Raw genomic sequence first — 25,777 nt, forward strand, 5'->3', positions numbered from 1 at the left:
TGGCTGTGACTTATATTCTGCAGTTGGTAACCAAGAAGCAAAGAATTACACTAAAGATAAGTACGGAGTGCTCAGGGAGCACAGAGGAAAAGGCAAGGAGGGGACGAGAATGGGGTGCATCTGAAAGAGAAAACTTGAGATGAAGATTACAAAGGTAATGGAAATTGCCAGATGGTTTGAGGGGAGGGAGAATGTTCCAGGTGAAGAAAGGGTTCAGAAGTAAACGCCAGGAAGCTGCAGTAGTTTAGCATGGCTAGAAATGAGGGTGTTGTGGAGGCCTGCCAGGAAATGAGATTGGAGAGGGAAGAAGAAAAACCAAAATGAAAACCCTGTATGCTGCATTGAGGAGTCTTTATCTTGAAAGTGACGGGCAGCCATTTAATATTTTAAGTAGGAAGCTCTGTCAATTAATCAAATACTTTTTGGTTGTCACTTGCCTACCATGTACCAGACACTACACCAGATACTAGAGAGTCAAACAAGATTTTTTTAGAAGAGCAGGAAAAAAGTCCATCAATATGACTAGTGCTTAAAGGAAGCATCTGTGTACAAGGTGCAATAGGAACATAGAAGAAGGAGCTTCTTATTCTGCCTGCCTCCTTCAAAGAGCTTAGGTAAAGCGTGGACTGTGTCCTGAAGGACGAAAAGTTGTGTTTTTTTTTGTGGACAGATACTGCAAGGGCACAGAGATGCAAAAGAGTGTGTGTGACGAGGTCTGAGAATGAGCAAGTCAGTATGAAAGGAGGGGAGTGTGGCTATGTAAATAAGGCAGGTGAAGCTATCAATGACAGCCCGGTCATGAAGATCCACATTGCAGGTGTGCCAAGGGATTTGGACATGATGTGTAGATGACGAGCCTATTATTTGGGGTTCTCCACAGAAACAGAACCATATCTATATGTATATATGTAAAATATTCTTTAAAATCTCATATTTATATGTATTAAATATATATCAAATTACATATAGGTAGAGAGAGAGATTTTAAGAAATTGGGTCATGTAATTTTGGAATCTGGCTTAGGACAAGCCAGCCGGCTGGAGATTCACGTAAGAATTGTTAATGTTACAGCCTGAGTCAAAGGGCTGGAAACTCAGGCAGAATTTCTATGTTGCTGTCTGAAGGCAGAATTCCTCCTTTGGGAAACCTCTGTTTTTCACTCTTAAGGCCTTCAACTCATTGGATGAAGCCCATTCACATGATGGAGAGTAATCTGCTTTACTTAAAGTCAACTGTTTGTAAATGTTATCACATCTTTTAAAAAATACCTTTACAGTAACATGTAGATTAGTGTTTGACCAAACAACTGGTAACCAGAGGCAAGTCGACAGACAAAATTAAACATCACAATGAGGAAACACATAGGTATAAATGACTAATGAGCAGTTTATATGTCTATATATCTGGAGGTCTGGCAGGATGACTGGGCTGAACAACTTCAGAGCCAAGTGGTAGTTGAAGTTATGAGATGAATGAAATTCCCCATGGAGAATAATAGTGTGATCCAGAGAGAAGGCTGAGGGTGGATCATGGGAGACATCCACATCTTAAGGGTAGGTGCAGAAAGTCATGTCTTGAAAGAAACTGAGAAGGAACTGTCCAAGAAGCTGGAGAGATACCAAGACAGCATGAAGTCACAGAAGTCAGGGAAGGAAAGAGCTACAACAAATGCTAGAAAAAGGCCAAGAAAGATAAGGACTTACATGTCTCTGGTAGATCTTGGATTTAGGGGGTCCCTGGTGATGTCAGCAAGAACAGTTACTCCTGAGAGAGCCAAGGAAAGAGAGACTCTGAATTTAGGCATTCTTTTAAGAAACTTGGCTATAAAAGGAAGGGGACTAAGAGATAATGGCCAAAGGGGGTTATGGATGGAAAAAAATTTTTGTGTGTGTGTTTGAGATAGAAGAACACTTTCATGTTCAGAGAGGAAAGGGCAGTGAGAGAGAGACAGAGATAGATGTTACGAGAAACAAGAGGGCTAATTGGTGATGCAAAATTCTGGAGGAGGAGTGAGGAGAGATGAGATCCAGAACACAAGTAGCCTAGGACTAAAAGAGAGATGGATGGTGATACATAACATTTCTCAGAGGAAGGTAGGTTTCTATGAGTATGGTTGAATAATAAATCTTACAGTTGGAATATATTTCAAAATGTTTTTAGGGCTGGGTGCAGTGGCTCACACCTGTAATCCTAGCACTCTGGGAGGCAGAGGCAGAAGGATCACTTGAGCTCAGGAGTTCGAGAGCAGCCTGAGCAAGAGTAAGACCCTGTTTCTACTAAAAATAGAAAAAATAAGAAGGGCGTGGTGACGTGTGCCTGTAGACCCAGCTACTCAGGAGGCAGAGGCAGGAGGATCGCTTGAGCCCAGGAGTTTAAGGTTGCTGTGAGCTATGATGACACCACTGCACTATAGCTTGGGCAACAGAATGAGACCATGTCTTAAAAAAAAAAAAAGACTCACATTGGGAAAAATATCACCAAGTGCATGGAGATGAAAGAAGAGATCTGAGACATATTAGTTCATAAACTAATAGAAGCCAAGTTAAAAATATTTCTTGACAGAATATAAATATTGCTATATAAAAATCAGAGAGTTGATCAATTCTAGTTATAAAAGTATTTGAATCAATGATTATTAAAGAATAAATACAGCTTCAGAACATGTACTGGTTAAGTCTGCAATAAAATAGTCTTAAATTTATGTTAAAATTCAATTTTGGAAAAAGAGCCTATTCATATCAGACAAAATGTGCTTAAAATAATTGTGCGTGAACATAGTTATTACTAGCAAAGTTAGAGTATGATTTGTTAGATCAGTGGGTGGAAAGTTTAAACTATGAATCATGTATATGTGATTTAAAAAGTCCTTGTGGAGCTTGATTCTAGTCAAGATGGGGAAGCACATATACCTCCTCTTTCAGACCCATGTGTTCTCCTTTGATTGGGAGGGGTTCATATATCCCAATCCCTTTGTGTGGCCTCTCAGCTGCCCAAGGCCTCTCTATGAAATTCTGGCTCCCACAATGTTCTTATCTTCCTTACCTTCACTTTCCAAATCCTTTCAAAATTACCTGTCATGTGTTTATTCCCTCTCATTAGTAATAGGCTGCCTAGTTTGGGAAAGTAGTTAAATGCTAGGATAGAGGGTTGTCCCAGAGATGCTTTTTTTTTTTTGAGATAGGTTTTGCTATGTTGCCCAGGGTGATCTTAAGCAAAGATCCTACATTTTAATAGGAAGGAATGAATCTTTAATGTTGCCATTTCAGACATAAGTCAGAGGAAGAGATTTGGAGACAAAAAGGTTAAAAATGACCTTGTCGGCCGGGTGAGGTGGCTCACGCCTGTAATCCTAGCACTCTGTGAGGCCGAGGCAGGAGGATCACTCGAGATCAGGAGTTCGAGACCAGCCTGAGCAAGAGCAAGACCCCACCTCTACTAAAAAATAGAAAGAAATTAACTGGACAACTAAAAATATATAGAAAAAATTAGCCAGGCATGGTGGCGCATGCCTGTAGTCCCAGCTAGTTGGGAGGCTGAGGCAGAAGGATCGCTTGAGGCCAAGAGTTTGAGGTTGCTGTGCGCTAGGCTGATGCCACGGCACTTTAGCCCAGGCAACAGAGTGAGACTGTGTCTCAAAAAAAAAAAAAAAATGACCTTGTCTATCCACCTACCTGGTCTTGCTACAAAACAGAAGAACAAATTAATTGCAAAAAACAAATTAATCATGGAAAGAAAGTAAGATTATTTCAAAGACAGCAAATGTCCAGTGAGTCAGAGAGTCATAGGCAGTTGCAGAATTTGTGTATAAGAACATAGGAGCCCAATCAGGTTGGAAGAGCAGGCTTGAAGATGCTTTTATGTAGCACTTTACCAAAAAATTGGTAAAAATGTTCACTCTCCCCATTAAAGAATGGGAGAGGGAGTGTTGCTGATGGAGATTATTGAGGAATATTAAACTACTCCCCAATTTTCCCTCAGTGTCAGCCACATTTGCAGGCAGGTAACATATTTATTGAGCACCTGTTGTGTGGCATTAATTAAATCGTTTGTAACATAAATATGAGATTTTTTTCTTATCCAAGATTATATGAAAATCTTGTGTTTATCCATATTTGAACATAAGTTGGAACAACAGAAATCATCTATATAATCTGATAATAATATTTCACACATTTCTCTTAAATAGGAGAAAATATAAATCACTTGATCTTTTCTCTATAGCCGGATCATGAAGCAGTGAAAAAGATTCTATTTATGAATTATTCCCATATCCTAAATCATCACACTGATAGACAGACATGTAAACAGGCTCATTCAGTGACCTCATTTTTCTCCATTCATGTATAACACACATACACAGAGATACTCTATTACATTCTGAATTATGCTCACCTATCTACAGAGGTACAATGTAATTATAGAAATAGCCAGGTCACATACTAGTATGACCCACTGAGAGGATATACATTCATACTCTTACTATATATTCATATACCTAATATACTCACACCTCTGTAACAAAACTATAACAGTTTTGTCATAGTTTGTTATATAAATGTGGCAAAAACATCAACAAGAATGGTACTTTCATACATTTCTAGCACAAAAAGAACCATTAAAAATGGCTTGCACATTATACCTCTGCACTTGGCAGATTATAGAATGACATACTGAGAGATTTAGAACTTAAAAATATTTCAGAGATAAGATTATAAACTCCCAGTAACTATATAAAGAAATCATCATCTAGTTAAAATTTCAAGAATCTTCCACAAGATTTCTCACAGACAGCTATTTAAAAAATAAATTCAGATTGAAGAGAATGTTCTCTCAGGACCGAGTGAAGTAGTGTTTCTTTTTTCAGGTGCAATCCGTGACCACCAGCATCAGAATCACCAGGAACACTATGAAGTGCAAATTCTTTGCTATCTCTCCTTACCTACCAAATGTAACTGCCTGGTTGGTTCTTATGCAGACTTGAGGAAAGACACACTAGTTTGTCTGCTAGATAACCCAGGCACTTTCATCAGGCAGTTTAACAACAAACTAGCTCAGCAGGGAGGCTGTAGGGCCTCAGGCAGAAACCAGGGTTGATTAGGAAAATTCTCCAGGGGACTGGTGTCAAAAAGCTGGTTTCTTAACCAACAAGATTTTAACCCCAGGCTGGGCATGGTGGCTCAGGCCAGTAATCCTAACACTCTGGGAGGCTAAGGCAGGAGGATTGCTTGAGGTCAGAAGTTCGAGACCAGCCTGAGCAAGAGCGAGACCCTGCCTCTACTAAAAACAGAAAAATTAGCCAGGCAACATGGATTACTCCTTTGGTCCCAGTTAGGAGGCTGAGGATTGCTTGAGCCCAGGAATTTGAGGTTGCTGTGAGCTAGGCTGATGCCAGGGCAATCTACTCAGGGCAACAGAGTGAGACTCTGTCTCAAAAAAAAAGAAAGAAAAAAGATTTTAACCCCAGTAGAAAAACTCAAAGTTTTCCAAATTGGCTGGGCGAGCCCTGCTCCCTACCAACTCCTTCATAAATATGTGATATGGAGGGGAGTCCAGTCCTTCTTCTGGAACACTTCCCAAGGTGCATACAATCACATGAGAGTGACAAACACAACTCTGCATAGGTGGGCGAGAGGCTGGTAGATTCCAGGAGTTTGGTTAGCCCTGAGTCTGTAAGGTTTTGTTTTGGGTCTACACTAAGTGTTGTTGTGATGTTTATTCAAGTTATGTATTGCCTGATAATATGAAAATTTGAAAACCATGAGGCATGTATTATTTAATATATTTACTAATGATTTGGAAGAAGTCAACACTCCATCAGAAGTCACATTCTGGCCTGGTGTGGTGGTTCATGCCTATAATTCCAGCATTTTGGGAGGCTGAGGTGGCAAGATCCCTTGAGCTCAGGAGTTCAAGACCTATTTAGGCAACATAGAGAGACAGTCTCTACACAAAAAATTAAAAATTACCCAGGCATGGTGGCTGGCATGTGCCTGTTTGAGTAGCTACCCAGGAGGCTGAGGCAGGAAGATTGGGCCTAGGAGTTCAAGGCTGCAGTGAGCTATGATCATATGATTGTGCCATTGAACTCCAACCTGGGCAACAAAGGGAGACCCTGTCTCTAAAAAAAAGAAGAAAAAATTGCACTCCTACTATGACAGATGACTTTATATTACTTTAGTTAGTTGAGTCATATAAATGGGAATAAATCGCGGAAAGATTTTTAAGAATTTTGACTCAAAGAAGTATCTTCTTTAAATTAGATGCTTCCTTAAAATGTTACTATAACTAAAATTTAGCTATAATTTTTTTGAGTAAATATATAGAAAAGGCTTACATATGTGTGTCAATTTTATGATCTCAGTTCATTCTAACACACTTGTAGCTCAACAGTTCCTATGGCTGTTGAATGGGATTCTCTTTTTGCCAGTTAATGTTAGTATGACAAAATTGCAAAGACAATTCTTAAGAAGTTTAAGTAACTCTTTGATAACCACTGTCAAGTAGGTGAAAATTTTGTGTGATAGGATCAACAAACTGAAAACTTTCTCTTGTTAGCATAAAACTATGTGCATCTCCATTTGTGATATTGTATTCTGACTATTACATCTGTGAGGAAAACCTAATAAAAGCAGGGAAGATCCAGAAGAAGACAAAATAATAACTGGAATGGGGAACCGTTGAATAACATAATAAGCAGATTGGAACTCTAATTAGTCTATTTATTTTATTTTACTTTTTGAGACACAGTCTCACTCTGTTGCCCAGCCTAGAGTGCAGACTAGTGCGTCAGACTAGCTCACAGCAACCTCAGACTCCTGGGCTCAAGGGATCCTTCTGCCTCAGCCTCCTGAGTAGCTGGGACTACAGGTATGCACCACCATGCCTGGCTAATTTTTTCTATATATTTTCAGTTGTCTGGCTAATTTCTTTCCATTTTTTAGTAGAGACGAGGTCTTACTCTTGCTCAGGCTGGTCTCGAACTGCTGACTTCCAGCGATCCTCCTGCTTTGGCCTCCCATTGTGCTAGGATTACAGGCATGAGCCATCACATTGGGCCTCATCGGCTTATTTTAAATTGTAAAATATCTACTAAATCACCACTTAGGGTGATAGGAGGTCTATTTATTATGTGAAGTTATACTTCTATCTAACTGGCCTAAACTTGCCTCAATAAAGTTTTAGAGATGCCCTCTTATTCTTTGATCTCAGGAGTTAGTGAACAACTCTGTTTACCTTTTTCATGCCTTCATGATTTTACAGACTTAAGGCCTTCCCTCCTCTCTGCCTTTGTTTGTTACATCTAAACTAATTAGGCCCGGTGAGGTGGCTCACGCCTGTAATCCTAGCACTCTGGAAGGCTGAGGCAGGAGGATTGCTTGAGCTCAAGAGTTCTAGACCAGCTTGAGCAAGAGCAAGACTCTATTAAAAATAGAAAAATTAGCCAAGTGTCATGGTATGCGCCTATAGTCCCTGCTACTTGGGAGGCTGAGGCAGGAGGATCACTAGAGACCAGGAGTTTGAGGTTGCTGTGAGCTATGATTACACCATTGCATTCTACCCAGGGTGACAGAGGGAGACTCTGTCTCAAAAACAAAAACAAACAAACAAACAAAAAATGATAAGCCCTTGACTAAAAGAGTCCTAGTGAAGTGCAAAGAGTAATATATGCCTAACCTTTGAGATTAACGTCTTAGAAGGACAGCCAGGACTTGTACCATTTTTCTGGGGATTCATCCCCTAGAGATAAAATGTTTGATGGGCCACACACTGGCCCAATATGGTGTCAAAGCAAAATAAGCAGAAAACCATTAAGCTTGGGTTGTTTTTATACCCAGAAACCTTACACAAATAAACCAAAACTTAACTTAGAGGCATTCCTTGTAACTAATTAAATTTATTTATGTATTTATTTTTCTTGAGACAAGGTCTTCTCACTCTGTTGCCCGGACCAGAGTGCAATGGCTTCACCATAGCTCACTACAACCTCAAACTCCTGGGCTCAAATGATCCTCCTGCCTTAGCCTCTCGAATAGGTGGGACTACGGGTGCATGCCTCACCATGGCCAGCTAATTTTCCTATTTTCTGTAGAGACGGTGTCTCACTCTTGCTCAGGCTGGTCTCAAACTCCTAGTCTCAAGCAATCCTCCTGCCTTGGCCTCCCAAAGTGCTAGGATTACGTGACTGATTAAGTTAAAAAAAAAAAAAAGACTAAGACAAACTTCAGTCAATCACAAAGAGCCAACAAGCAGCTGATCACAAACAGCCAGCTAGCTGTTAGTTATATAACTAGGGACTTTCCACCAGGTTATAACCAAATAAGGCAAATGCCTAGCTGTAGCCAATTAAGTAATTTCCTTACTTTGCTTCTGTGTTCACTCTATAAAAGCAAACTGCTCTCTACTCACACTGTTAAAGTGGAGCTCTCTGAACTTCTTTCAATTTTGAGTGCTTCTTGATTCGTGAATCCTTTAGAGCTCAAATAAACTGTTAAATTTATTTTGTCTAAAATCTTTAACAGTGATGATCATGGTTTTAGGAAATAAACAGATGTATAGAAAAGACTAAGTGATTAGTAAAGGAACCACAGGATACTTGTGCTTTAGCTTAAAAAAAAATTGGAATGAAAATTTGAATATGATGTAAGTTGTATCACATGTATGAAAGCTAAACTTTTTCATAAATTATTAACATGTGATTCACTTCTTGTATTATTGTTTATAAACATGCTTTAGTGACCTACAAGACCCTATCTAATCTGCACCATTCCCTTCTCACCCCTCTGAGATAAGCTCCTATCATGGTCCCATTCACTCAGTCTATGCCAGCCATACGGCCTCATTGCTATTCCTCCAGCACATCCACCCTTTCCATCTTCACTGCCTTCACCTGTGCTGCTTCCACTAACTGGATGCTCTTCTCCCACATGTATACATGGCTTGTTCCTTCTCTTCACCAAAGGCCCCATAGAATTGTCACTTTTTCAGGGAGCCCTTCCTTGACAATCCCATTAAAAATATCACTGTCCTTGCTAGTCCTTTGCCCAGTTTTATGTCTTCTTAGCACTTAACATTTGACATAGCATATACCGACAGGTGGGGCTTTTCCTTCCTCATGCAAATAATTTGTGTTCCAGCAAACTTGACTGAAGTTCTAGGGATGTGGGGGAATTCCAGTTATTTGGGGGAATTGTGACACAGTTACATCAGAGAAACAAAAACAACTTTAGGTGATTATAGAGCCCTAGTTATTAAAACTTCTCCAGGGCCCTACCATCACAGACTTTTTGTCATTGGTTAATTCACTCCTATGGCTTCTCTCTTCCTCTTTCACCCTACACATTCCTGCCCTCTTTTCTCTGATTGTCAGAGTACTTAAAATTCTCCTTTTCTTTGGTTCCTATTCCCAAACTCAGCACTAGATTTTTCTTTGCATACCCAAAAATTCATCAAGGTGCTCAGCAGGGAAAAAAAGTTCCTTTCCTAGAACCCACCCTTGAAAGATGGATACAATTTTTTCCTTAGTTATGAAAAATTTACTAAGGCTTCCGATTTATTTAATAGATCCAGTTATTACACTGCATGTCACATTTTGGGGAACCAGTGTATAACTTAGGTATAAAAGAGCTACGATATTTTTGTATGCATTTCATTGTGATGGAAAGGAAATGAACATTTATTGAAAGACTACAGTACGTGAGGCACCGCTTGGCTAGGCGCTTTCATTTGGTCATTATATATTTATTGAACATCTATCTGGCACGCACATTTCATTTAATGCGTTTACTAGACCCCGCCGTCCAGATTTCCTATCCATGAGATACCTGGATTGTCCCTGAGGACTTAGTGACCATGGCCTGTATCGCCATCCAAAGCAACTTTATTTACAGATAATCGGAGTCCATAAACGGAGTACATAGGTCAGCTCGCGATAAATTTCAGACTTCTCGTGTTGTTTTTGTAAGAGTTGGCCATTAAGTGACGTTAAAAGTTTACATAAAACGTGTTTCAGGATCATGGCTGTTCTTCGATCAGAAGCTTGGCTTCGGAGAATGTTGAGCCAGAATTTGAAAGGATTCAACTCCCTTCTCTAGTTTTTCGCAATTACCAATCTGGGGAGGAAAATACGTAGATCAGAGAAGGGAGAGCAGTCCTACTTCCTCCGCAGCAAGGCCCAGAACGCGAAGTGACTCCAGGTGGACCGGGCTCCAACCCGGAAATGCGGGACGCAGGGGTGGGGCAAAGGGCGGGCGTACAAACTCAACCCAGCTCAGCGCAGCCCCAGCCTCACCGCCGCCGCCACCGCCCACCCAAAACGCCCTCCTCAGCCCTCCCTCGCCCCCCTGCGCGGCCCTCACCGGCAGGGGCGGTGCCGCGGAGTAGAGAGGTGTCGCGGGCGCACACGCGAAGCCCCGCCCCCGCCGTGACGTCCGGAGACGCGACGCGTAACCACGCAATGCAAATCGGGAAAAGGGGCTGAACTGGGCTGGCTTCCGTGGGGATAGCGAAGGCTGAATCTCCCTCGGGTTGTTGGGAGATGGACCTTTGGCGAGGAGGCCTGCGTTAATGAAGCGCGTTCGGCGCCACGGTGAGTGTGGGTCTGGGCCCTGGGCTCTGTTCCCTGGGAAGCCGTCTGCTGTAAACCCCCTTTCGTTCTACCAGCTGCCGGTCACCCGGGAGACAAGCCCTTGCGCGGAGACGGGTGGGACAAGCCCGAAACGTAGAACCGGCTTGTGGAGGAGGGGCCCAACCTCGAATCTTGGGCTGCCCATTGGGTTTCGTGTGGTTTTTCTGTCTTAGAAGGTGGCCTTAAGCTTTCTTCCTTTCTCTTGGACACTCAGACCCAACTTTGACCTCCCTCTTGCCTCCTTTTCTGATTTTCTATTTACCTACATTCCCAGGCCTTACTACAGCCGGTCAGACTGTTTCCTAGTTCCTCCTCTGCCACGGTGACACTTGCTTTTAGTGAAGTTCAAGTGTGAGTTTAAAGACCCTATGAGTTCATCGGAGTTAAAAGTATGACTTTCTCAAACAGAAGCTTTTTTCCCCCTAAAATGTGCCTTCTATCCTAGAGTTGTGAGACAAGTTAATTTCACCTCCACTCCACCTTGGAAATTATCAGAACCCTGGATTGCAGTTATGTGCATTTATACATAAAGCTGAAGACCACACTCCTGGGTTTATTTCTTGCCTCCAGTTCATTCTGTGACCTTGAACAAGTCACTTACTCACTAACGAAATATTTACCTGACTCACAGAGGTGTTGCAGAGCCTAAGGAATTTAATATTTGTGAAGATCTCTGAGGGTTTCAGATGAAAGGGATACCCAACTGAAGGATGTTAACTCTTTCCGAATCTGCAAAGCATCCTTAGTTTTGTATATATCCTGCTGCGGCCATTAAAAATGCCAAGTGATAATTATTAAGGAAGTGTTCCTGTTCTAGGCTTGCTCTGCGGCTTTGCTATGTAAGCAGATTTTGCATTCCAACCAATTCTGTTTAAGATTCATTGTTGAATGTCATTCGTGGGGGATTTAGATAGTTTCTCATGACAGCACAGTACTGGGCCAGGAAATATACCTGGAAGGTGATGTCAGTTGTCTCATGTCTTTATCATGTTCTGCCTTGAAATGTGTATTCCTTTTCTTCTGACACATTATGTACATCTTTACTATTTGATAGTAAGGATCCTACAATAGTAAAAAAAAAAAGAAAAGAAAAGAAAAACCAGACATACCTTTCATTAATGAAATTTTGCACATAGACATGTATTTTTTGAGAATCAGTATATGAGAAAAACTAACAAAAATGCTTTAAAGTTCCCTTTTTAGCATTTAATTTTTAAATATATTTACTTGAACTTTATTAATCATCATGGGCATTTGTTTATTAATGTGAACATAGTGGGAAAGACCCAAAATGACTTTTGTAAAGACAGTTGGAAAATAAAGCAAACACATCAAATTTTTATCATAAAATGTCTAGCATTGTATTATGAACTTTTCCACATGAAAATACACTCATTTTTGTAGAAGTGAAAGGGGAAAAAATGTCCATTCAAATATAAGATGCTAATAAAATTAGATCTTGCTATTGTTCCAGTTACCTATTGCTGCATAACAAATCACTCTAAAACACAGTGGTTTAAAACTATAGTTTGGTATCTGTCATGTTTCTGTGGTCTAACTGAACTTGGCTAGCTTGTTCTCACCTAGGGTTTCATGCATTTGTATAAGCAGCTGGGGTTGGAGTCATCTGAGAGCTCAACTGGGCAGGACATCCAAGATAGCTCATTCACATGAATGGTAGTTGATACTGGCTGGGAGATTAGCTGGGGCTGTTAACTGGAGTGCCCACACATAGCCTTTTTGTGTGGCTTGGACTTCTCATAGCATGGTGACTGGATTCCAAGATACATGTTTGAAGAGACAGGAAGTGGGAGCTGCCAGTTTCCTAAAACCCTGGGCGGAGACACTGGCACAAAATTGCTTCTAACATTCTCTATGGGTTAGAGCAGTCAAGGAGCCCTTTCCCTTCTCCCTACCTTTGGAAGGGAAAAATGCCAGACTTTGTGGCCATCGTCTACCTACCATAATTTTGGTGACCAAGTTATATAAGAATCATGTTTGGATTTATATAGCAGATACAGAAAAAGGTATATTTTTGATTTAACCATATTTTCATGGCATATTACAATTTTCAGAACATTTTTCTGTCTGTATCTTTTCACTTGATACTGATGGTAACCCTGTAGAAGCAGAAGGGTCATTCCGATTTCATTTTGCAGATGAAAGTAAACTGAGGAGTGGCAGTGATTTTGTTGGAATGATTTATGGAATTTGTTCAAAGTCAAATGATTAATAAATGGAAAATAAGACTAAGACCTACAGCACTTCCATAATATTAAATTTATTAGTAATAAATGATGAAGTGTTACATTAAACTTATTTGGAATTCCACATTTACAACCACCTAATTCAAGTAAAACAGGGCTCACGTACAGTGAATAAAGTCACTGTTAAGATAGTTAAGCTTTTTCTCTTTTGACTGACATATTACAATTTAGTTTTTCATAACATGGTAGTCCTACCTTATCCGCAGGGGATATATTCCAAGACTGCCAGTGGATGCCTGAAACCATGGACAGTACCAAATGCTATATATGGTATATTTTTTCTTATGAAAAACTATGATAAAGTTTAACTTATAAATTAGGCACAGTAAGAGATTAACAACAATACCTATTAATAAAATAGAACAATTACAGCAATGTACTGTACTAAAAATTATGCACTGTGGCCGAATGCGGTGGCTCACGCCTGTAATCCTAGCACTCTGGGAGGCTGAGGTGGGAGGATCTCTCAAGGTCAGGAGTTCGAGACCAGCCTGAGCAAGAGCTAGACCCCCCTGTCTCTACTAAAAAATAGAAAGAAATTAACCCAACAACTAAAAATATATAGAAAAAATTAGCCGGGTATGGTGGCACATGCCTGTAGTCCCAGCTACTCGGGAGGCTGAGGCAGGAGGATCGCTTGAGCCCAAGAGTTTGAGGTTGCTGTGAGCTAGGCTGATGCCACGGCACTCTAGCCCTGGGCAACAGAGTGAGACTGTCTCAAAAAAAAAAAAAAAAAGTTATGCACTGTGGCCATAAGTTTTGCAATTTGAGGTGTGACAGCAAAACTAGCATGAAGTTCTTTGTCCTTCACAATTTGACAGATAGAAGATTTGGTCTTACCATAGATTTGAACAATGTCAACATATGATTTTTTTTTCTTTCCTTAAGAGAATTTTTACCTTTTCACTTAAAAGAAGCAGTTTACAGCTTCTCTTTGGCCTATACAAATTGCCAGCATCATTATTCTTGCAATTTGGGGCCATTATTAAGTAAAATAAGGGTTACTTGAACACAAGCACTGTGATGGTGGGTAGGGTGTACACTGTGGATACTCAGGACAAAGAGATGATTCACACCCCAGGCTGGACGGAGTGAGACAACATGACAACCTCCCACAACAAAGTTTTATGTGGTTCAGTAGTGCCAGGGTTGAGAAATGCTGCTGTAAACTGATCAGTTTTTAAGCTACACAGTATTTATTTTTTGTTAATAGTACTACATTCTTCACATTTTTCAGGGTAGAAAGAGTGTGTGTGTGTGTGTGTGTGTGTGTGTGTGTGTGTGTGTGTGTGTAAGTGAGAGAGAATATTCTGATTCAGTCTATTACCAAAGCATGTTTCTGCCATTTTGTGTTCTTTTGTGCAATGACCTGGTAGTTACTCTTTCCTGTGGTGTCATTCTTTTGTTGTTGTCATTTCCTTCCACTCCAACTTATATATCCCCAATTTGACCACCCCAAGATATTATTTTTCCCATCAAGAACTGGCTTTTATTGGCTGCTGAATCAAATATAAACAATTCTGGATGGCTTCAAAAGTCCTCTATAATGTGACTCCATCTCCTTGCCCAATTTAATTTAATTATTATTGTTAGCCAACAGTTCTTAATGTGGCGACTGTATAAGGACTGCTGAGGTAGGTGACAGGGATACACAGACATGTCAGTGTTTCTCCCATACTAATTTTCTTATTTTGTATATTCATGGTGTCTCCCTCTTTTGAAATGCCCTCCTTTCTCACCCTGTTCTTAGTTAAATCCTATCTTTAGGGCCAGTTTCTGTCTCTACCTCATCACATAATCATGAGTACTCATGCTTATGAGGTATGAGGATCTTAAAGCCTTATCACAATTATCCTTTGGTCCCAATACTGTTTTAAAGGTGTTCCTTTATGTAGATAACAAGCATTATAGGATTCAGTGCTGTAGGAAATGGACTCCCAAAACTGAAACCATCAAGGATGGAAGAAGTGGAACTTAAGTTGGCCCATAAAGGAAGTAAGGCCAGCACAAAAGAGGAGAGTATGCTCTGGGCTGGAAGAAGCTTTGTCTTTTCTAGGTACACTGAATTTTTCCCTCCTTGTGACTTTCCAGTGACTGGAGTCACGTTCATATGTAGTGTGGCACCTAATGGATGGCTTATTATTTAGTGAGTATTCATTTGGTCTTGGTAACTAGACTAAGACATTTGTGATCAGAAGCCCTGTTATATTCTCTGTATCCCCTAGCGCAGTTCTACCCAAAGTAGCCAGTCTCTGGACTCTTTGTTAATGTCGTTGTTATCTTCAGTGATGAGGTAACACTGCGCTAGAATGTTAAATCAGTGCATTGCTTTCTGCATGGAGGAAGTTTTGCTACTGTAAAAAGATTAGTGTGCTTAATTGATTTACATTCCGTCACAAGCTCGTTATTTCATAACATACTGGTAATAAACAGTTCCCTAAACAGAACTGGTCTTGGGACCATAGTTGGAGAAGTATTGCTGCAGTATGAGACTTTCACAGTTTTTTTTTATTATAACCTATAATAAGAAATACATTTTACATTTCAGTCTAGTGTTACATGTATTCACACACACTTATACATAACTGCAACAAAAGTTTTATGAAACAGTACTTTAGTATGTGTGACATGCTCTGATATTTTCTATTTTATTTTTTTAAATGCTGATCATGACCTCCTTATGGATTTTAAAAACACTGCCCTCAGGCATTTAGCATGGACAAGCTAGAGACATAGTACATGCTCAGTAAATACCATAAGTTTTAGCAGTGATTAAATCTTGAGAGGGTTGAGCCTTCTTAGTACCTTAGGATCACTTTAAAATATTATTTCATCAATATTTAGTTGTCTGTGGCATTTTACATAGAATGAATATAGAGCAAATTATATAGTATGAGGTTTAAGACAGCCAAGTACAGTGGCTCATGCCTGTAATCTCAGCACTTGGGAGGCTGAGGAGGGACGATCACGTGAGGCCTGAGCAACCTAGCAAGACTCTGTTTCTACAAAACTTAGCCAGGTGTGATGGCGTACACCTCCAGTCCTAGCTGCTCAGGAGGATCACTTGAACCCAGGAGTTTGAGATTGTGGTGAGCTATGATCATGCCACAGTACTGTAGCCCAGACAATAGAGCAAGACTCTGTCTCACAAAAAAAAAAAAAAAAAAATTGATTTAAGACAGCCAGAAGATGTAATGAGTGGTGTTGCTTCCTAAAGGGCAGAAATGAGGAGAGATGGTGGGTAGCCAACAAAGACAAACTTTGCTTTCCTTTCAGTGTTGCCAAGGACCTTGGCCCAGGCTGTTGTGAAGCCCTACTTGAAATATCAGGACCAGTTTGAATGACTGCAAACTTCAATTTTCACATTTTTACTTTTTAGTCTTCACCTTGTGGTTCAAGTCATCTATTCCCCACTCATTCTCTTTAGAAGGATGAGAAGGATGTCAAAAAAAGAGAGAGGGATATATATGTTCCTTCCATTTTTTTCCTCACTGCTAACTCATTTTTAGCACTCTTTGGATTTTACTTTTGGAACATTGCTGTTTGATTAAAGCTGAAGTTCTTAATCTCTGTCAGGCTTACACATCTTAAATTCTATTTTATGTTCTTAGAAGAACTTTAATTTTTCTTACACATACTTAGTTATTATTTTTTTAACTTACAATCCTTTGTGAAGCATAACATAAGTTTTAATGGGTTATGTGTTATATTTAATTTGTCCAGGATCTAAACAAATAACATTCTATAAATTATTTGACTTCTGTAGTTAGTGAACATTTTTGTATAAGTATCAATGGGTTTGTTGTTGTTGTTGCTGCTGTTCTTTTCTTTGTTTTTAACTGTTGCAGCCAAAGTAAGGAAATTGTTAATTCATTCAGTCATTCTGGCCTTAGTATATTTTATGTCAAGTCTATTTTCAGATTTCAATGGTAAAATGCAGCAGAATGACTTATCAAAAATTGAACGTGTTAAATTTCACATAGATTTAGGTTGGATATACAGTTAGCCCTCTGTATCTATGGGTTCTGCATCCATGGATTCACCAACCTCAGATTGAAAATATTTGAAAAAATAGTTATATTTGTACTGAACATGTACAGACTTTTTTCTTGTCATTATTCCCTAGACAATATGGTATAAAAACTATTTGCATAGCATTTGTATTGTATTAGGTATTATAAGTAATCCAGAGATGATTTAAAGAATACAGGAGGATGTACATAGGTTATATGCAAATCCTGTGCCATTTTATGTCAGAGACTTGAGCATCCTTGGATATTGGTATCTGTGGGAAGTCTGGGAACCAGTCCCTCTGGAGTACCAAGGGATGACTGTATGTGCTTTGCTTTCTTATTTGATTTGGGAAAAATACCCTTTAGCTCCTGTTTGATTTCTGCAGAAATGTATGTGATTGTAGAGGCTGAAATGGCAATTAAAACAATGCTAAAAGTATTTTCAACACTAGGTGTCATTATTTGACAGTATAACTTATATAATTTTGTTAATAAAAATAGAAACAACTGTGGTTCTTTGATGTACTTTAGACATCATCAGAGAATATTGTTATTTGTTTGAATTGTTCTCAAAAATCAAATAAGGACAGAAAAGGTAACTTTTAAAAAGTACAATTTTTCTCCTAGAAACCCTTGCTAAAAACTTTAGTGACATCATACTCTTACACTTTCCTTCCCTGTGTCTAATCATTTGCCAAGTCCTGTCATTCTACATTTGCAGTGTCTCTTGTATCTGCCTCCTCCATTCTGTCTCTACTGCCCTACTTATGATCTTCATTGTCTTTCCATAGGATCATTATAATAGATAACTAGTGTTTTCTCTATCTAGTCAGTCACTTAAAGCTTAACTTTGTACTCTTGTTAGTTTGGTTAGTTCCTGGTATGGCTCTTCACTACCTTTAGAAAACAAAGTAAATGCTTTAGTGTGACCTTCAAGGTCTTCCATTATCTGTTGCAAGACTATTTTTTCAGGCTTCTGGATCCTTATTCATCCTCTATAGTGGCTAATTCCTAAAGATATACTTTACATTCTTGACTCCTATACTGTTCTTCTCTGTCAAAGGCCATCTCCCACCAAGATTCACATCAAATACTGTCTCTTTCATGATGACTTCCAAGATCCCTCTAATCATTCTTAATCTTCCTTCGTAATTTTTTATAGTGTGTTTACTTGAAACTCTATAGTTTGATATCATACTGTGCTGTATTACTACTGCTTACAACTTTCTATTTCACTTTAGTTTTTTAAACTTTGTGAGGAAACAGTTTGTACCTAATCTTTGAGTTCCTGAAAGTACAGTGCCTTCCATGCAGCAGGATATGAGTTTTTTAATTTAATTTAACTTTGAAATAGCTAATGATTTACTATTTTAAGTTGCCTAGGTACGGTATATACTTTGTATATTCTTTGTTTTTTAAAGATCTAAGCTTTAAATAAAATCATGAGAAATACATTCAATTGAGAACATACTCTAACCTTCATTTTAGAATGTTCAGATTAAAAACTTTCTTTTCCTTGCCAGGAAACCTAATTAAAATGAATATCAAAATAGACTCTACCTAACTTTTTGAACATTTATTCTGTGATTAGACCCTGACTGATGGCCCAGATAGAGGATAGAATTGGAAAAAATTAGAAAAACAAACACTACTACCAGATTGGTACTTAGTCACTTTGTCCAACTCTGGCTTTAGTCTTTTTTTTTTTTTTTTTGTAGACATAGGATCTTGCTCTGTCACCTAGGCTGATGTAATCATAGCTCACTGTAGCCTTGAACTCCTGGGCTCAAGTGATCCTCCTGCTTCAACCTCCCAAGTAGCTGGGACTGCATGTACACGTCACCACACCTGGCTAATTTTTCTATTTTTGTTTTTTAGAGATGTGGGTATGTGTGTGGGGGGGTGGTCAGTCTGGTCTCAAACTCCTGGCCACAAGTGTTCCTCTTGCCATGGCCTCCCAAAGTGCTGGGATTACAAATGTGAGCCACCACTCCCGATCTGGGTTTAGTCTTTAGTATGCTTACTAGTATCACTACTAAAAAAGTTAGGCTTTTTGGGAATTACACTTTAAGAGCCGACCCGTATTAGGGAAGCAGATGTTGGCTTTCTGTTAGGTAAGTAAGCTTAAGACTCCAACTAAAATAGTTGGGGCCAGAAAATTAAGGGGTAACACTTGTTACTGTTATCTTACTGTCCTCTGGCCATTATTAATATTCAAGTGATAACACAGCCTGCCCTTTGCCATAGAGAGGTCTATTGTGGTGTTGCCAAGGACTTGTGTTTCCTTAAGCACCATCCTGAAAAGTTAGTTTCTTGATCTTAATATGCTTACTATTGTCAGAAGTATTATCCTTCAACTGTGCTTCCTGTGTCTCAGTAGAAATCAGGTACCTGGAACACCATTCCACTTTATCCCATCTTTCTCTTTTTATTGCCAATTAAAAAAAAAAGTTGGCCGGTCGCGGTGGCTCACGCCTGTAATCCTAGCTAGCACTCTGGGAGGCCGAGGCAGGTAGATCGCTCGAGGTCAGGAGTTCGAGACCAGCCTGAGCAAGAGCAAGACTCCGTCTCTACTAAAAATAGAAACAAATTATCTGGCCAACTAAAATATATATGGAAAAAATTAGCTGGGCATGGTGGTGCATGCCTGTAGTCCCAGCTACTCGGGAGGCTGAGGCAGTAGGATTGCTTAAGCCCGGGAGTTTGAGGTTGCTGTGAGATAGGCTGATGCCACGGCACTCACTCTAGCCAGGGCAACAAAGTGACACTCTCTCTCAAAAAAAAAGTTATCTACAATCTACTTTTATTTTTTTAATCTCTTAATTCTTACAGTCTTGCTTCCATTCATACCACTATATGGAAGCTGTACTTCCTAAGATTGTATCTGGTTCTTCCAATATTCTAAATCTGTTCTTTTAAAAATCAATGTTAAAAAAATACATATGAATAGTTTGCTTTTTTAACCCATAACTTCCTAACTTTTACATCTCTCTGGGTGCTCACTTCATATTTATATATGATTGCATAGTTTTATTCATATTTGCATTGTCATGTTCATATAATTGCTTTCTTTAAAACTTTTAGTGAAATATATGTTCAGTACATTACATATATTCTTTTGTGTTATAAAGCATGATAATAAAATGATCACCTGTGAACATACCACCTAACTTGAGAAATAGAACGTTACTGGTACCCCTAAAGTTCTTTGTGTGTGTCTCCCTGATTACATTCTCTGCCACCTCCCAAAATAGAATTTTGTGTTTGTCATTTTCTGTCCTTATAGTTTTACCTCATTGTATCATTAAACAATATATTGTTCCATTTAGTTTGATTTTAAACTTTATATAAACGGTGTCATGTTACATGTATTCCTGCTTTTTCACTCAACATGGTGGGGGGTGCAGGAGGTGATGGGGTGGAGTTGCAGAGCGTAAAGTATGCTTTCTGGTTAAACTTTTTATCTTGGAGACTAGAGACTTTTTAACACCTGTCTTTAATACGGAGCCTACCTGTGCAAGGTAAGTCTGCTGGTGATTTATATTGACACTAAAACAATGCTTTTGTCTCTTGAGTATGAGGAAATCCAAGGGATCCCTGTCACACTCTTAATGGATGGTCTAGCTGGTTTGATGATGAGTTGTTATGAATTAGATACCTCACTAGAAGGATATATTTAATATCAGTTGATACATTTGGGAGTGATGGTGTTGTCCAGAGCCTTTTTCTCTCATCTCTACAGCTTTTAGACGCAGGACCCAGCCTGAAGGGTAAAGTGTAGAAAATGTATGTATATGAGATCATTGTTTCTAAATGCATAGATGTGAAATTACGAATTAGAGTGTTTGGTTCGATATGTATTTATAGATGCATGGAGCAAGTATAGATAGAAAAAGTGAAAATGGTAAAAAAGTGATTTTCAGAGAAAAAATGGTTTGGTGACTAAGACAGTGAATTAATGTGGCACAGGGTTAGAAGGGATGAGTACCAAGAAATCATAAAATATTAGCATTTAATATAAAATGGGACTAGAATCAAAGCAAATCGGGGTGCTTTTGGAGTTTCTCACAGATGAACAGAGGCCTTCTTACCCCACCCCCACCCTCCCATAAGTTGTACCTTACTCAACCTCAGCTTTTTAGGATTAGATGTTTGTTGATGTCCATTCATCTAACAATAATGAACTGATAGAATGAAGATCATTAAGAGAGTGGAAAGAAGTGATAGAAAAAATTTTAAAGTTGTAATCTATTAAATGTGTTAATGTAGATTTTTATTCAAATTGTAATTAGTTCTTCACAGCTAAAGACCTTGTATAAGTTTAATTGGGTTCCTGAAGTTTTCATTTGGTAACACTTTGATTTTGCCAAGACTGTCCGTTTGGTGTGCTCCCCTGATCTGCCCCATCTGCCTGCATCCTGGTACATGTATACACATATACGCAACTTAATTTGTATGTACCTAACCATTTTTCCTCTTGTCCTCATTTTGTTTACCTCTTACTTCATCTTCCTGGTTAGAATTTGCCAGAGCATACAAGAAAACAAATAATGCCATGACACATTGAAGACCTTTTCAGAGTAAACCAAAATGCATGGTATATTCTGCCAGAAACAAAAAGATATTCATTTGTCTATAGCTCTGAATAATGTGATGCTGCCTACTGCCTCTCTACCACTTGTTTCCTTTTATAAATTGATATCATCAATGGGCAGAGAGAAATATTTCTAGATGAAAATTCCTTCTACTTGTGATTAATACAGTTTTAACAAAAGAAAAATGTAAAAGCTCTTACCATTCTTACTGTTAGTTCCTTTGACAGGTAAGATTCCTAATACTTAATGCAAAATAATATAAACAGTAATTCATTTGGTTAGTGAAAATTTTTTTCTTTTTCTTTCTTTTTTTTTTTTTTTGAGACAGGATTTCACTTTGTTGTCCAGGCTTAAGGGCAGTGGCATGATCATAGCTCACTACAACCTCAAATTCCTGGGCTCAAGTGATCCTCCTGCCTCAGCCTCTGGAGTAGCTGGGAATGGAGGTGTATGCCATCATACCTGGCTAATTTTTCTATTTTCTGTAGAGACGTGGCCTCACTATGTTGCTCAGGCTGGTCTTGAACTCCTGACCTGATCCTCCTGCCTCAGCCTCCTAAAGTGCTAGGATTACAGGTGTGAGCCACTGTCCCCAACCTCTTTAGTGAAAATTTGAAAAACATTATTAAATTGTTCATTTATTGCCAGGCACGGTGGCTCATGCCTGTAATCCTAGCACTCTGGGAGGCCGAGGCAGGAGGATCTCTTGAGGTCAGGAGTTTGAGACCAGCCTGAGCAAGAGTGAGACCCCGTCTCTACCAAAAATAGAAAGAAATGATCTGGACAGCTAAAAATATATAGAAAAAATTAGCTGGGCATGGTGGCACATGCCTGTAGTCCCAGCTACTTGGGAGGCTGAGACAGAAGGATCGTTTGAGCCCAGGAATTTGAGGTTGCTGTGAGCTAGGCTGACGCCACAGCACTCTAGCCCTGGGCAACAGAGCGAGACTCTGTCTCAAAAAAAAAAAAAAAAGTTCATTTATACTCTATCTTGAACTCCCAAAATAGATATTCAGGATAATTTAAAATTAATCCTGTTAGCAAACTCCTAATCTAAAAAAATTAGTTTTATTTTTTTAAACTGCTCACTTATTAATGAGGAATATTAGTGGAATTATTTGTATTTGTTTTGTTTCAGGAAAGAACTACTTTTAATGAAATATACCATCCATGGTGAAAGTGGAAAAGTGAAGATTATTCATCATGCCTGCTGTGGCTTCAGTTCCTAAAGAACTCTACCTCAGTTCTTCACTAAAAGACCTCAATAAAAAGACAGAAATTAAACCAGAGAAAATGAGCACTAAGAGGTATGAATCCTAGTTTGAATGAAGCACTTATTAATTTTTAGTTTGTTTCCATATTATTCAAGTTAGAAGAATAGTCAATTTAAAGTTTATTTGAAAAATGACACTATAAGACCTCCTTAGAGAAGGTCTTAAATTTATCTTAGCAGAATACATGTATATTCTGCTAATATGCATATTATCTGCTCTCTGGACAGTATACTAAATCTTAAGGTTAAGAGGCAAAGATTATGAGAGGTCTATAAAAATTATTCAGCCACAAGTCATTGTTTTTCATAAACCGGTATAAAAATAATTCTTAATTAAAGATCACATTTGTTCTTGTGTATAACACAATCTATGATGCTAGCATAGTCTTTCTTTGATTAAAAAAGGGGGGGATAGTTTTTTTGTTCAGTATTCCACTAAGTATTAATTTGTGCCAATTTGACATCAACTTTTAACCTAATGATTTATTTTATGTATTTTTATTTTTTAAGGGCATGTATGCTATCTCCCTGCTGAGGTAGAAGCTAGAGATGATGCCTTCTTGATAGAGATTTCAGGATCTGTCCTGAGATAAAATAAAATAGTCCAGCTGATTTGATATTTACTGGAAATATAATTTTGCTAAAAGTGGGTTATCACTAACATTGCTAACTTACTGGTAGTTTTATCACTGTTAAGGGACAGAAGACAATAGGAGAACTTTGCCTCTGTATTTATTTTGACCAAGAAAGGAGAAGATTTGGAGATAAATAACCGTATTATTGTAGAGTTAAAAATAAGAGTTTCAGAAAGAAAGGTGGGCTTAGCAGCCATGTACCTCAGACTTGGGGAAAGTAGATTTTAAAAATCGGGGCATGTGGGGGGAATAGGTGTTCATGAATGGAGATAAATGGGAGGCTTTAAAAGAATATGTGTGATCCCAAATGAAGCAATGGAGGAAGATCTAAAGAAACCTATGATTGCACAGGTATATCTTCATGCATCATATTATAAAGGAAATAAACAGAAGATGGGAAGAAAACAAAACATAAAGGATGAAGATGAGAGCAGTAGAATCTTTAAAGAAGGTCAGGAAGGAAAATCCCAGAGTGAACTGATATTTCTAAACATTACTAAGGACAAAATGGGCTTTTAAAAAAGAAATCTTAGGCCAGGCGAGGTGGCTCATGCCTGTAATCCTAGCACTCTGGGAGGCCGAGGCAGGTGGATCACTCGAGGTCAGGAGTTCAAGACTAGCCTGAGCAAGAGCGAGACCCCATCTCTACTAAAAATAGAAACAAATTATCTGGCCAACTAAAAAAAAAAAACATATATATATATATATATATATATATGTTTTTTTTTTTTTGAGACAGAGTCTCGCTTTGTCGCCTGGGCTAGAGTGAGTGCTGTGGCATCAGCCTAGCTCACAGCAACCTCAAACTCCTGGGCTTAAGCGATCCTACTGCCTCAGCCTCCTGAGTAGCTGGGACTATAGGCATGCGCCACCATGCCCAGCTAATTTTTTCTATATAGGTTTTTAGCTGTCCAAATCATTTCTTTCTATTTTTGGTAGAGATGGGGTCTCACTCTTGCTCAGGCTGGTCTCGAACTCCTGACCTCGAGCGATCCACCGGCCTCGGCCTCCCAGAGTGCTAGGATTACAGGCGTGAGCCACCGCGCCCAGCCCTAAAAATATATATTAAAAAAATTAGCCGGGCATGGTGGCACATGCCTGTAGTCCCAGCTACTCGGGAGGCTGAGGCAGTAGGATCACTTAAGCCCAGGAGTTTGAGGTTGCTGTGAGCTAGGCTGACGCCACGGCACTCACTCTAGCCGGGCAGCAGAGTGAGACTCTGTCTCAAAAAAAAAAAAAAGAAATCTTTTGGCCAGGCATGGTGGCTCACACCTGTAATCCTAGCACTCTGGGAGGCCGAGGAGGGAGGATCATTTGAGCTCAGGAGTTTGAGAACAGCCTGAGCAAGAGTGAGACCCTGTCTCTACTAAAAAAATAGAAAGAAATTAGCTGGACAACTAAAAATATATATATATATAAAAAATTAGCCGGGCATGGTGGCACATGCCTGTCGTCCCAGCTACTCGGGAGGCTGAGGCAGTAGGATCGCTTAAGCCCAGGAGTTTGAGGTTGCTGTGAGCTAGGCTGATGCCACGGCACTCTATCCTGGGCAACAGAGTGAGACTGTCTTAAAAAAAACAAAACAAAACAAAGAGAGACCTTTTGAGGGACAAGAAGAATGAAAGAAAGATTAGGCTACTTATTGGGCTAAGCTGGTAATGTTCGTGGGGTTACAGAGAAAACAGCTCAATTTAACTCCTGTTGAGTGATTTTCAATAGGAAACAATGGGAAAGATAGTCACTTTTAAGCTTTCTCAAAGCTTAAAGACAGGATGGTCATTAAGGTCAGACTTGAGGCAGGTCATTCCTTTCTGGCAATGTCTGGTTTATCTCTAGGACTATCCTCATCCCAGAGGAAGTGGTATGTATAAGTTGGTTATATCTAAACTTGCATCTAACAATGTCTCGATTACATGTATTAGTTCTGAAGTAGTGCAACCTAAGTCATGAAATTTACTTTATCAAGATTATCTGTGGACTTTATGGACCTGTATTTTCTTTCCAGATGTCAAGTGTTTTAATTATTTTTTCTCTAATTTTAAGTTATGTACACAGTGCCCTGAAGATCTTTAAGACAGCAGAAGAATCCAGATTAGATCGTGATGAGGAAAAGGCCTATGTGCTATATATGAAATATGTGACTGTTTATAATCTTATCAAAAAAAGACCTGATTTCAAGCAACAGCAGGTACCTTTTATTTTTCCGTTTTTATTTGCTAAGTTATTTTTGCCTAATGGAAATGTTGATTTTTCTCTAAAAGTTTTAACTAACAATGAAATTTAGGTCATACTAGGCAGATCAAGTTCAAATTCTTAGGTAGAAAGAAAAAGCATCTAAAAATGTGCTTTCATCATTTGCAAGTGTGTGTG

The 25,777-nt window shown here is 39.0% G+C and overlaps 1 protein-coding gene across 2 annotated transcripts in view; it reads left to right on the forward strand.

The window, feature by feature from the left end:
* Positions 1-10,454: 10,454 nt before the first annotated feature.
* USP8 (ubiquitin specific peptidase 8) overlaps positions 10,455-25,777 on the forward strand; it is a 58,631-nt gene continuing 43,308 nt past the window's right edge. For both annotated transcript variants that reach the window (XM_045529122.1, XM_045529090.1), the window contains exons 1-3: positions 10,455-10,585; positions 22,638-22,806; positions 25,451-25,595. In XM_045529122.1, coding sequence (XP_045385078.1) covers positions 22,703-22,806; positions 25,451-25,595 — 249 coding nt within the window. In that variant the 5' untranslated portion in view covers positions 10,455-10,585; positions 22,638-22,702. The remainder of the gene's footprint in view (positions 10,586-22,637; positions 22,807-25,450; positions 25,596-25,777) is intronic.

Source organism: Lemur catta, chromosome 1, assembly GCF_020740605.2.
Source record: "Lemur catta isolate mLemCat1 chromosome 1, mLemCat1.pri, whole genome shotgun sequence".
Lineage (NCBI taxonomy): Eukaryota > Metazoa > Chordata > Mammalia > Primates > Lemuridae > Lemur > Lemur catta.